The sequence below is a fragment of the Corvus cornix genome, chromosome 5 (genome assembly GCF_000738735.6).
Source record: "Corvus cornix cornix isolate S_Up_H32 chromosome 5, ASM73873v5, whole genome shotgun sequence".
Classification (NCBI taxonomy): Eukaryota; Metazoa; Chordata; class Aves; order Passeriformes; family Corvidae; genus Corvus; species Corvus cornix.
Window position 1 is genome coordinate 6,745,873 of NC_046335.1, and position 13,492 is coordinate 6,759,364.

Sequence of the window (13,492 nt, forward strand, 5' to 3'; positions counted from 1 at the left end):
AGTTGTTCTTAATAGTTGGAAAATATTGAATAGTGAGGAAAATGACATTATTCTTTTTTCAGATGTAGAAATCACTGAAAACCCTGAGGCATATCTTAAAATGACCACAAAAACTTTGAAAGCATCTTCTGGTAGGCACCTGCTAATGCATGTGTCTGAACATGGCAATCTCCCTGTGCTGCACGCTATATTCCTCAACCTCTCTCATACGTAATGTCTGACTTCCTGCCTTGTGTGGACACCATGTCTCATCCTGTCATGGTGTTCTTACGCTGCAGTATCCACATGGACATTAAAAGCAGTCAAGAACACACCATTTAGATTTTGCCTGGTAAATGCCAAGGTGGTTAATGTGCATTTCATTGTACTGATCCAAAGTCTTTTGGTTCTTTCTTGGTGGTTTGCTCTGGGTAGTAACAATTTTTGGTTGTTTCTAATTTTGGTCGTGTAATTACTGAGGGCCGTAGCTCCAACTCTGCAAGTATTTTTCTGTGGTTTGTGCATGACAGAACTACGTGTGTCCTGTCTGTTAAATCCAGAACAAACATTCTCCAAACCAGGACATGTCTAACTTGTTCCCACTGACATGTTGCAGATGTGTGATAGTTACTGTTGGGATGCAAACTTTACAAAACCACGGTGCAGCCTTGTCTTTTGGTTTTTTTGAATACTCATACCTGTATTCAAGCATTTTCCAGAAGAAAACAGAATGTCCCATAACTGCATGGCTCTCATCTCATTACCTTTGAAACACTGTTGATGTTTTGCAAATGTGCATGCTTTGCAAGGAAAGCTGCGAAACTGTCATTTTTATGCCATAACTTGATGCCATTTTATTCAAAGCGCTTTCTAACTTAATACAAAGCAACAGCTTCTTCATGGAGGTGGGATCTTCTGCTCATGGTGTGTGATTTTGGTTTTATTTGTTTCAGGAAAGTCTGTTTCAGAAGCTCATCCTTGGCATTCTCCGGGTAGCCCAGTCTGCAGGAAACACAGATACAACCAGGCAGAGGTGGTTGGAAATGTGTTGTCTGGACCAGAGACAAGTACTCCCTATAAACCAGACTATGTGAGTTGGAGGCTCTGTGGGCACTCAACCTGTACTACATAGTTTGTTTGTTTGTTTGTTGTTCTGTGTAACTCCATCCACTTCCCTTCTCCAGCATCAAGGAAAAGAATAGTTGGGGGGGAATTTTCACTTCATGCAAACTTAAACATTATTTCTGGTGGCTCAGGTTGGACTCCTTGTCAGTCAGTGTCTGGAGGAGCTTCCTTACTCTGTTGTCACAGGACAAGTCTAGGAGAATTTAACCCCCACAAAGGAGAGAGTGTGAATCTCTTGATACATCTCTGATATATCTATACTGATATATCTCCCTTTCCTAAGCAAATTTGAGGGGTCCTTTTCTAACATGTAACACACCATTTAATCAGCTTCTAGGTATTGAAAAATGTGCCAAAATGGCTTATTGTCCATTGCTACCTCAGCCTTGGTGGCTGTTTGCCAGCCATGGCTTCACCAGCAGCTGCCAGGCTCAGTGGATCTGGACCCGTTGTCAGCACTCTTCCAGACAGGGTGGTACTGGTATCTGGCTGCTTTTGTCATCATTAATCCAGTCTCGGAGCCTTAGAGTCAATATTGCCAAGACCCACAATCCAACAAAGAGCATCAGCAAATATACATTGTCTGGTACATGTAGTGCAAAAGCAATTGATTTGCCATGTCCACTCATGTAGTAACTGGCATCACCATGGTGTGTGTTTGTTTACTGGAAAGGCACAGAGAGCCAGTGTAAACTGTTAGCAAAGCTGCAGAAGCCCAGTGCTAAATCTGACATGCAAGAGCTCAGCAGCAGCCCAGCCACCCCAAAGTAACAAAAATTAGGTTGGACCTTTGACATCCTGTTAACCTGCAGGGCTCACCCACCAAAATGTCATTCCAGGTGAAGCAGCTCAGCTCTGCAAGCAGCAGCAGCAGCAAGGAGAAAATTCCATCTGCCAACATGAGCGATGAGGAGCCCCAGGATGACCAAGAACTTGTGAATATAGCAGCAGCAGAGAAGCAGTCAGGTACAGAGCATTAGGAGTGGCTTTGGGGCTGTGGTGTTTGTCCTGTGACTCTGGAGGGACAAAGCAGAGATGGCACAAAGACAGCACATTTGGGAACAAAAGAAAAAAAAAAAAGTATTTTGCCAAGTTTCACTGAGCTGCCTTCTCACCTGCCTCTGTCCAACCCGTGTGTGCTGTTCTAAGCTTTCACATTTTCTGCCAGAATTGAGATTTTTCTCTCTCATAATATACTTCTATCTCTTGGCTTGTTGCAATAAATGGGAGCAATTTCACTTTTGTGTGATGCTGAACACTTCAGAGACTTTTAATCAGAATTCAAACTGAAGTCTCTGTCTAAAATAAGATTGCTGTGTGGAGTTATTGGCACTCCATAGAACAAGATGCTACAGCTCCCATTTACAGAAATGTTTTGTCAAAGCTGGTAATGTATTCTGTTCTCCAGTGTCTTTACAGTGGTCCTTTCTTGCAAACAGACCAGCAAGCTAGTTCTCTTGACCTTTTAGGACCTCATTCCTGGTTTCAGGTGCTTGAGATTGTAACAACACATTGTACTGCAATCACAAAAGCAAATAATGTGCTAAAAAGAAGGGTGCAGCTACATGCACCAGCTTACTTAGTTTGTGTCTCTGGTCTCACAAATGGTCCAGGGTTGTGTCCCATACTTGGGATGAATAGGAAAAGCCTGAGAATGGTTTAGATGTGCTTTCAGAAAGTGTTAGTGATCACACAGGTGGCATCTCCATGCCCTTTAGCACTGAATTGATGAAACATAGAGTCATTAGAATGGTTTGGGTTGGAAGAGACTTTAAAATCCCTTGTGCAGGGACACCTTCCACCAGACCAGGTTGCTCAAAGCCCCATCCTGCCTGGCCTTGAACACTTCCAGGGATGGGGCACCCACAGCTTCTGTGGGCAACCTGTGCCAGGGCCTCAGCACCCTCACAGTAAGGAATTTCTTCCTAAGATCCAGTATAAACCTGCCCTCCATCAGTGTAAAGCCATTCCCCCTTGTCCTGTCACTCCACGCCCTTGTCAAAAGTCCCTCTCCAGCTCTCTTGGAGCCCCTACAGGCACTAAAGGTAGCTCTAAGGTCTCCCTAGAGCCTTCTCTTCTACAGGCTGAACAGCCCCAACTCTCAGCCTGTCTTTACAGGGGAGGTGCTTCAGCCCTCTCATCATCTTTGTGGCTTCCTCTGGGCTCCCTCCAGCAGCTACACACAGACACAAAACACAAACCCAAGTCCTAACTGCTGGATCATATTTGTCCCATGATGGATTTTGGTTTTCACCAAATCACAGCTGGGCTCATTGAATTCTGTCTCCTTAGATTTGGTCTGCTCTTCCAAGTGAATTAAACCATCTCCAATTAATGTGATTTAGATTCTCTGTAGCATTGCTACGTGGATAACTTGACCAGCAATATGAAATTTAGACACTGCAGAATCTTAAGAAAAGATGTGGCTGAATAAGAGTAACACATTACAGCTATTATTTGGTCTCAAGCAGAATGGAGAATAATTTACTTGCAAAACTTCTTGCATCTGTTTTTCATACTCCTTCCTTTACTGAAGATTTAGATGTTTGGTTTTTTATTATTTGCAGGCATTATTGATAGATGGGAGCTCATCCAAGCTCAAGACCTCAGAAATAAACTTAGGATGAAACAGAAATTGCAGCAGTGGCAGCAGCTGGACTCAGACCTCAGTGACATCTCTGCTTGGCTTGATAAAACTGAGCAAGAGTTGGAAGAGCTGCAAAAAGTGAAGCTTCCGACCAGCATGCAGGCATTGGAACAAAAGGTCAAGAAACTGAAAGTAAGTTATGGCATGCTGAGAAGAGGGATTTCAAGATGCTGATGTTTTTTATCTGTGTGCTCCTGGGATGAGCTGGCAGCATGGATGCCAATAGCAACGTTCCTGTGCCACAGGGTAGCTGAACTGCTCTCAGCTAAGAGGATGAAAGAGGATCTTAGGCAAGGTGCTTCTGTCTTCATATACAGAGATTGGCAGGCAGAAATAAAAACCTCTCCACCTCTACCTTTCTGTTTACTTGCACAGTGATAGCGACATCTTTTCCTTGTGCCATTCCCCTATATGCAAACCAGAAACAGATGAAAATTAGCCAGGTCAACAGGCTGCAAAGTCTAGGTTGATTTTTTTTTTTTTTAATTGAATCAAGGGCAGGGTGTAATTCCAGCAGGAGACTGACAAAGATCTGCTCTAAAGCTGTGGTTTCTGCAAGTTGAGCCAGCAGGTTACCAGGGCACATGTAAGTGTTGGGGCCCTGGCAATCGGGTAATGAAATTCCTCAGGTTGAAGTCTAAGAGAGCAAGTGTTCCTGAAATCTGTGGGAGTGCAAAATCCCTTTGTGCTCACCCCTCACCAGCTGCCCTGTGTGGAGTCACCCTGAGGCTGCTGGTCATTGTGGTGTCACCCTTGTGGTGATGCTCACAAACAGGACACTGCAGGACAGAGGAGGGATTTCTTAGGCATGCTGAGAGTGTGTTTAAGCCTATGTATCCTGGAGCAGTTATTAGGCCAGGGACAATGACTCTGCACTCCAATAAGATTGACTCTGACTCCCTCAGCTAGTCTGGATTAGGCACCAAGCACCAGGAAAGGTTTGGTGGTGCCTCCTGAGTGTAGGGAGGTATTTCCCTTCAGCCTGGAGTTGGGTGTCTGACCTCCTCAAGGAGCAGAGCTTCACTTCTTCTCTGTTCTGCATCTGCTTAAGAGGAGTCCAGCTGGCTGTAAATCCACTTTTCAGACAGTTTGGCTTTATAGGGGTGTTAAAAGAGCCAGTGTGCTGTAAGAAGTGAATTTCATGAGGTGTCAGGACATCCCGATTGCCTGGGATAAGGATAAAGCCAGTCTGCCTGCAGAATGGCTTACTGGTGTTCAGAAGTCTGTGGTAGACTCTTTGCTTTGTCTGATATTAAAAGAAACTTTATTGCCTGGAGGAGGGGGACAGGATCCTTTGATGGGTGAGAAGTAATTTAGACCAGCAGTTTTCAACAAGTGGGACTCAGTTCCTGAGAATATAAAGATTGACACTCTTGGTTAGAAAGGCTGCTGAGAAAAGCAGTCTGGGCTGTGTGGCTTGTGGGATTCATCCTGCAGCTCTTACTTTCCCTGCTGCAAGAGCAACCTGGAAAAGATTGAGTACCCTTGATTCAAACTGTAAACTGGAAGGTACAAGGAAGGTATTGTTTGGCATTCTCTTTTAAAAAAAAAACCTTCAGGTTTTTTTAATTAAAAAAACCTACAGGCTCAGCCTTAACATGAAGGTGGTTAGATGATATTACCTTGGCTTTGCAAATTCCATATTATTCCCCATGCAATTCTAAGGGAGAGCAGGAAAGCAGGCAGGACTGCCTTTGGGCCTTGACAAGACAGAGAAATGGGCTGACAGAAACTCAGACCAGAGAGAAGAAAAATAATTTCTCACAATGGGGTGGTGTGGTGTGGGACCAGGGGCCCAGAGGAGGTGGGGAATCTCCATCCTGCAAGATACTGAAAATTTGAGTGGATGAGGCCCTCAACATCCTGCTCAGAGTTTGAAGTTGGTCCTATTTGAAACAGGAGAACAGAGCACAGACCTCCAGATGTCTCTGTCAGCATTATTCTAGGATTCTAGAATGGCAGAACCTTTATCAATTAGGAGAAAATACCGTGTGATGACCTATGGGAGTATTTGTCCAAATGTCAGGGAAAGAGGCAGCTCAGAGGAATTGAAAGGCAGGTGTGGATTAAGTCATAGTGCCTGTGACTTAGGGAGAAGCACAAGCCCAATCACACTTATTTTCTTCAAAGTGAAGGTTTTGGCTTAAAAAAAACCCCAAACATAAACCTACCTTAATGTGTTTTTCAGCAGTATTGGAAAGCCACCAGATTCAAACATCTTCCCCAATACCTGTGACACTTTTGAGTGCGTGGTTTCATTGCAAATAAACAACATGTTTTTCATCATTCATAAAAGCTCCTAATCCTCTTTTTCTACCAGGACATGCTTAAAGCATTTGAGAACTACAAAGCAGTGTTGCTTTCTGCTAACCTGAGCAGCAAAGAGTTCCAGAAAGCAGACAGCACAGAGTTCAAGGAGCTGCAGAACAGGCTTCGGAAGGTCAACTTGCATTGGGAGAAAGCAAGTCGTGCACTGGACAGCTGGAGGAAGGGTTTACAGCAAGCCTTACTGCACTGCCAGGTGCATATCACATGCCAGCTTGTAAGGGAAAAACTCTTTGGGATGCTGCTGAGGGGTAGATAAGGGGAGAGGGCAGGTGGGTAAATCCTGTGCATCAGTGAAATGGTCACTCATAATCCAAGACATTTTATTTCCTTATAAAGTTGCCTCTGATGGATTGAAACAGTTTAGTAAAACACCTTTCAAGTGGGTCATACGCCTTTACGACATAGGTGCAATGGTTTAACAAGGTTTCTGTACCCTCACTGATTGTGACTTCGTGGTGGCTCTGTCTAATCTGGTCTGGGCATTTTGTTGGTAGGTGAAGGCACTGCAAAGGTGTTTTCTCTCTTATGTGCCAGTATTTTTGTTTCTCTAGGATTTCCATGACCAGAGCCAAAAACTAATCCTGTGGTTAGCAAGTGCTGAAAGCCGGAGGAATGAAGCACAAATCACAGATCCCAATGCTGATCTCAATACAATACTGGAATGCCAAAAGGAGCTGATGGTAAGTGTAGTCTTAACTGCAGCACCTCAGCTCTCACCACACAGTGAAGAGCAGGATGTTTATGTTTCACAGTGTCTGCAGCCTGTCCTCAAACCTGCTGTACTCAGGCATGGGGGTGGTTTTTGAAACAGACCAAGATATTGCCTGTACAAGGCACTTTTTCCATAATTACATATCATAATTAAGTTTCTTATGAGCAGTCTTTATGCTGGAGTAAGACTTCCAATTTCCAAAATTTAATGTTCTCTCTATATGAATTACCTGCTGCTAGAACTATTTTTAAATGTTAGTTCAAGCAGGTACAACCAGTCTCTTCAAGAGAACTTCATTTCCTATGTAGTTGTAATAACCATTCATGTGCCTTGTGGATTCTCAGGCAGGTTGTGTTGTTCCTTAAAGCCTTCCAGAGTTCCTCCCTTTAGGAGAACATCTGTGAAGTTTAAGGTAACAGTCTGTTGTGCTGTTTTTGTTTGTTTGTTCTCAGCAACTGGAGAAAGAGCTGCTGGAGCAACAGCTTAATGTAAACTCCCTCCAGGAGCTCACTGCTTACCTGCTGCTGAAATCAGATGGTGATTACATTGAAGAGGAAGAGAAGGTCCATGTAATTGGAACGAAACTGAAACAGCTGATTGAACAGGTCTCTCATGACTTAAAAACAATACAAGGGAATCTGGTGAGTTGGAATTTGAATACTCGTTTGTGGATCTTCTTTACTGAAAAGAAACAGCATATTAAGAGTGAAGGTATTTATAAAAAAACTGACTCAAAGCGTAAATACTTCCACCTTCAGAAGATGAAAAAAGAACAGTTCTGGCTGTAGGAAAAACTTCAAAACCACAAGGCTAGTACAGTATTGTAACAGAGGAGTTGTGCTGCCTCTGTCCTGAAGGGGTTTGAAGGATAGAGGATAAAGCTCTGAGTAAGGCCTTTGGTCAGGTCTCATAGCTGGCCTTGCTTTGAGCAGGAGGTTGGACTAGATGAACTTCCTGAAGTCCCTTCCAACCTGAATTTCTGTGATCCAAACCAGGTATCAGGCTAGGAGTGTGTAATGAACACACAGGAGCTGAAGTTCATAGCAATGGGTTGCTCATCCTGAGGCCTGTCAGATAGAGAGATTTTCAAGTTAATACCTGTGTGCACCCATTCCATTGTAATTCCTTCAGACTGGGCACTGTAAAACTTTTCTTTATTCTGGGGAACTGGTTATGCTCATGTAAAGGAGCAGTGGGCTGTGCACCTACAGAGGCAGTGAAAGGTGGTTCTTTGCACTTCATTTGTTGTCAGTTTTGAATGTGCATTTTAAAGAGGAAGGTGCCGTTATCTTTTAGGATACCAAAACATTCCTGCTGGTTCCAGATGACTTGGACTCAGGAGTCTATAATCCAGAAGAAGAGAAATCCAGCCCTGCTGTGAAGAAGGCAAGTATTTTTTTTCTAATATTTTGCTATCAGCATATAGTGTATTTTGCCACATTTACTGTGGAAGTTCCTCAAATATAATCATTTTAGGTTTAGGTCCACGTACCTTATTACAGCATTTACAATCACACCTTAAAGTCTACAGCTCTCTTTTCTGAGAAAGAGAAATTCCTGGTTGTTTCTGAAATCTGGACACTAAAAGCTATTTCTCTCAACAGATGGCCCTCAGGAGAACTGCTGATGGCAGAAATGGCAGCAGCACAAGGTATTATTTTATATTTGCCTGATCTTTTGAAAAATAGTGAATATGGCAGAGATGAGCTGTGTGCCAGCACAAACCTGGGCAACTGTTCCTTGTAGGTTGACACATGGGTGGAGGTGATTTCTGCCTACCTGTAGTGTCCCCTACCAGCTCTGGGCTGCTCTGTAGGGAATGGTTTCCTTTAGTATTCCTGCTCCAGGACCTCTGCAATGATGTGCAACCCTGGCTTGAGAAAATAATTTTTGTGCCAAATGGGGGGATATTTTATGTTTAAATCCTTCTTTAATTCCACCAGCATGCTTGGAAAAAGAAACTTGCCCCTGAGAGTCACTTAGTACAAACAGACCATGAAGGACAAAGGGAGAACATAACCTGTTCAAAGGGTAGATCTCAGTAATGCCAGGGCAGAGAAGAACCTCATCAGTGTGAGTGGTGTCTTTCCTTTGTGCTTCGACACCTATTTGGAATGGTCTGTTTGCCTCCTGGGAAAAGTTAAGCTTGCATCTGAAAATAGGGTAAAAAAACTTGTTTAACTCAAACCCTGAAGTGCCTGTTGCTCTTTGTTTCTCCTTTCCAGGAGCGAAAGCCATCCACAACCTGTGCAGGCAAACCCTCGGTCTCCCTCTTTCTTCTACCGAGTGTTACGAGCAGCTTTACCTCTCCAGTTGTTCTTCCTGCTGCTTTTGCTCCTGGCTTGCATGATCCCCTCCTCTGAGGAAGACTACAGCTGCACCCAGGCCAACAACTTTGCCCGCTCCTTCTACCCCATGCTGCGCTACACCAACGGGCCCCCCCCGACCTAGGGCACCCTGCAGTCACACCAAAACACTCTCGGGTGGTGCTTTTTTCTCCACGCTGCTCTAGCATCAATCAAGCAGCAAATTTCACATCTCAAAATGTATATCTTGACAAAATTTCAGCGTTCTTTTTGTACGGAAAACAAAACTTTTTCTATAGATTTTTTTTTTTTAAACTGTAAGCAGCACACTTTATACTTTGATGCAATAGATACACTATTTTATAGGGGCAGTGCTCTTAAGCTTGCAAGGTGTTTGGATACTGAGTTCTTAGATACAGAAACGACATCACAGTAATCTTAAACATAGCAGTCTGTCTTGGGTTAGCATGACAAACAAGCAGGTGAAGAGGGACTTCATTTAACATCATTTCTGCATACACTTCACGTTACTTGTATCTTTTGGTACTGTAATCACTTGGTGGAAACAAAAAAAATTACTTATTTTTGAATCTTTGTTATTGTATTTTATTCATCTAACACGTTCAATATCATGATGCACATTTGTTTTGTTTGACATAAAGTGTTCTAGTGGTTAGGACTGCTGTGTTGTCTTTTTATACCACCTTTGAAATAAGGAATTGCTGCATTGCATGGAAATGGTTTATAATGCACATATTTTCTAGATGAACATGATTATGTAGACTATCCCTGATGTATACAAATAGTGCAATGACTTTTTTAATGAAAGATTTTTTTTCAGTTTTTAACCTGCTGAATAGTGTACAGTACCTTGGGAGAGAATTGTGCATTTTTATAAGCTTTGTTTTTAAAATTAAACTGGCGCTTGGGCAGTGGCTGGAGAAACACTGTGTACAGTCAGCATTGCCACTACCCCTCGGTTGTACAGTTTGAGTACTCTCATTAAAATTTTGCCAATGTCTGCAGGACTGTGGGTGTGTCTGGTGGGGGGGATCAGCTTTAGATTCCAGCAGTGCTGCCCCTTCCACTCCTGGAAGAGTCAGTTGCTTTGCCTGCCAACAGAGTGGTGCTGGAAGAAGCACAACCACTCCCTTGCTTATCAGAGCAAGAGATCACAAATCCAGCAGTGGGACCTGTGTTCCGTGGCACAGATCCTTTCCTTTGAAACTCTTGGTGATTTCCTGGAGGAAGAATACAAAGTTATACGAATTAATGCTTATTACTAGTTTGAAACACTGAACTATTTCCTGCCCTGGAACTGACTTTCTATAGTGGGAGTGCTGGAGTGGGGAAATGCAGTAGAGCTCAGTGCAGTAGTAAGGGTTTTGGTCAAATGCTTTTTGTCTGTTGCAAATCATCCAGGAATTAGCCACTTTCTGCAGTGCTTACCCACGGAAAATAATGTATCTGATTAGCCTGTGAGAGTTCTCCCACCCTTTCTATGCTTGTCACCACTGATGGCTGCTGATTCCCCATCTTCTGGCAGGGGGAGTTACGAAGCAAACTGCTTTGTCCTGATGTTCAGAGAATGGCCAAACCAACAGCTTTTTCCCAGCCATGCTGGCAAACCCACTGTGGTGGGGGTTTTTTTGTGGTGGTTTTTATTTCCAGGATATTAAACTAAACTCATAAGCTGTGTTGAGGTGCCAGGCTTGTGCTCCAGCACCACCACCTCTCACACTGGTATTGTATCCAGAGATGGATCCCCCCTCACACCTCACTGCACACAGGCACACACACACTGTCCTCTCTCCCTCTGCCATCATTATTTGGTATTTTCAAAGCAATTACTTCAAGATGGAGCTCATTTAAGTTTCTTACTCTGTAGAAGTGAGCCAAGTCTAACCATTATTTCATTACCAGGTTGTCACAAATACCCATGCAGACCTTTCTGCCAAGAAGTAATAGTCGGTTGCTGACATGATATTCAGTCCTTCCATTAAAGAACCTGTGCAGGGCAGAAAAATTGAACAGTGTTAAAAGGTCTAAGGAAAATTTCATAGCCTACAATTTCCTTTCATTATGAACAGTTACATCAAATTGTTGAGCTGATGTAATATATAAAAAGAGGAGCTTTCAAGAAATTACTTCAAAATGTCACAAAAAAAAACAAAGTCTGGGAAATAACTTAAATCTTTTTTTCTTCCAAACCTATTTTAAATAGTTTTATTTCCAGTTGATTGTAATGACTGCACTGTAGTTTGACACTGAAGTCTGCTTTAAAGAAGTCATTTTATATCCTCACCCACTTCTTTGTGTCATCATCTTGCTCAGGACAGGATTGTTGGTGGCCAGAGAAGGAAAAAAAATATTTAAAAGAGAGGGCAGATGCAGTAGTGAGAGCAAGAACAACCCCATTGTGGTTGTGCACATGCATTGTAGGAATCAAACCAAGCCAAAACTAGTTTTGAGTTGAAGTCTTATTTTCTGGCAGTGAGATGAGGTCTCAGTCTGTTCTCAGCTATACCTGCCTCCCTTCCAGCATAGTCAACAGCAAGAAGAAGGCTCCAGGGAGACCTAAGAACAACTTCCGGTATCTAAAGCGGACCTAAACAGGACTAGAGAGCTGGAGATGGGCTTTTTACAAGGGGATATAGTGGTAGGATAGAGGGTGAGGGCTCTAAACTGCCGAAGGGCACGTTTGGATGAGATGTTAGGAAGAAATTCCGTGCTGTGAGGGTAGTGAGGTGCTGGAATAAATTGTCCAGAGAAGCTGTGGCTGCCCCATCCCTGGAAGCATTCAAGGCCAGGTTGGGTAGGGCTTGGAGCAACCTGGTCTGGTGTAAGGTGTCCCTCAGACACTGAGCACCCACAGTACATGCTCATGAGACCAGGCTGAGCTCAGCTACAGGAGAGAAATGAACAAAAAGCTGTATATTTACATTTCATGGTGCCTCTTTAGTCAACTGCACCAATCCACAACTGAGTGAAACACAGCATCAGACAAATACCATCAGTCCACAGAACTAAAGACAGCTGGGGGAAAGGGAGGGGCTGGGGTGTTGTGGGGTTGTTTTCACATTACCATAACATACATAAAGTGCTTTAAAAGGCACCACTTTCAGTCGGGAACCCATTTCCATTACAAACTCGTGGAGAGAGTGAAATGTTGATAAACTAAAATGACAGGACTCAGAACAAAAAGTTTTGTGGAATATGGGCATAGGAGATGTGGCAATGTCTGTGCCAGCTCCTGTGTGACAGTGTGGTGAGTGAAGAAGGTTTTGTCTGTTGAGGCAGTAGCAGCAGATGTTGGCATTTTTATAGCGTAGCAATCTCATTTTCTTGTTAAATCAAAATTGCTGGCACTCAGTGCATGAGGAGTGTAGGTGACTCTTAAATGTAAAAAGGTGGAGTTTAACAATATACAGATCACAAACTGAAGTCTTAGCTATGGTTGTGTGCCATTTAATGCACCACACTTCAGTTTAGTAGTAAAATACTGTGAAAAAATAATGTAAATTATACTTACATTCCGTATTTTAGCAATCCACTTGCTTTTCATACTCCCATTTGCAACAGCCTCTTTCAAATTGGTTTATGCACTGGGTCTCCACAACAGATGACCACATCTTAACTGCTTTGCTGACTCATTACCTCACAGGACCTAAGTAATGTCAAACCATTTTTTCTGAGCTGGATGGTGAGGATAGCAAAGGTGCTTCCATGGTTTCCAGCTCTGAGTGTATGGAAGTGTGACAAGACCTGTGGTAAAATTAGGGGAACCTGAGAAGTTACATTCACATCCCAGCAGTACAGAAATTATGGGGTGAAATGCAGCTGCTACTCCCTGGGTGGAACATGGTTGGCATGTTCAGAACTATTCCACGATGAGTCCCCAACCACAATCTGCAGCCAGCACCTGCTAAGGGGGATGGGATGGGATGGAATGGAGGGTGGGGTGGAGTGGAGACACCTGGCCAGGCTCTGTAGAAACCCTTGCAGGGAGGGGAGCTCTCCAGGGAGACTTAGAGCAGCTTCCAGTACCTGAAAGGGCTACAACAGAGATGGAGAGGGACTTTTGACAAAGACTTGGAGTGACAGGACACTTTGAGGGTGTTGAGACACTGAAACAGGTCGCCCAAAGAAGTTGTGGATACTCCTTTCCTGGAAATGTTCAAGGCCAGGTTGGATGGAGCTCTGAGCAAACTGGTCTGGTGGAAAGTGTCCCTGCCAATGGCAGAGGAGATATCTTTAAGGTCCCTTCCAACCCAAACCATGACACGATTTTATGATAAAAGTCCGAACAAGACAAAAATTCTTACCTCAAAAGAAGATGATCACTGGTGACAGCTCAAATAGGATCAACAGTCAGCTTTCTGGGACTCACTGTAT

General features: G+C 43.4%; 1 protein-coding gene across 3 annotated transcripts in view; it reads left to right on the forward strand.

The window, feature by feature from the left end:
* The window catches only part of SYNE2 (spectrin repeat containing nuclear envelope protein 2), a 175,739-nt gene extending 165,617 nt beyond the window's left edge, over window positions 1-10,122 (forward strand). For 2 of the 3 annotated variants that reach the window (XM_039553080.1, XM_019280252.3), the window contains exons 109-118: window positions 63-131; window positions 933-1,069; window positions 1,944-2,070; window positions 3,672-3,883; window positions 6,072-6,272; window positions 6,631-6,759; window positions 7,244-7,432; window positions 8,088-8,177; window positions 8,396-8,442; window positions 9,017-10,122. In XM_039553080.1, coding sequence (XP_039409014.1) covers window positions 63-131; window positions 933-1,069; window positions 1,944-2,070; window positions 3,672-3,883; window positions 6,072-6,272; window positions 6,631-6,759; window positions 7,244-7,432; window positions 8,088-8,177; window positions 8,396-8,442; window positions 9,017-9,242 — 1,427 coding nt within the window. In that variant the 3' untranslated portion in view covers window positions 9,243-10,122. The remainder of the gene's footprint in view (window positions 1-62; window positions 132-932; window positions 1,070-1,943; window positions 2,071-3,671; window positions 3,884-6,071; window positions 6,273-6,630; window positions 6,760-7,243; window positions 7,433-8,087; window positions 8,178-8,395; window positions 8,443-9,016) is intronic. The other variant, XM_039553081.1, reaches the window with a different exon arrangement.
* Window positions 10,123-13,492: the final 3,370 nt, after the last annotated feature.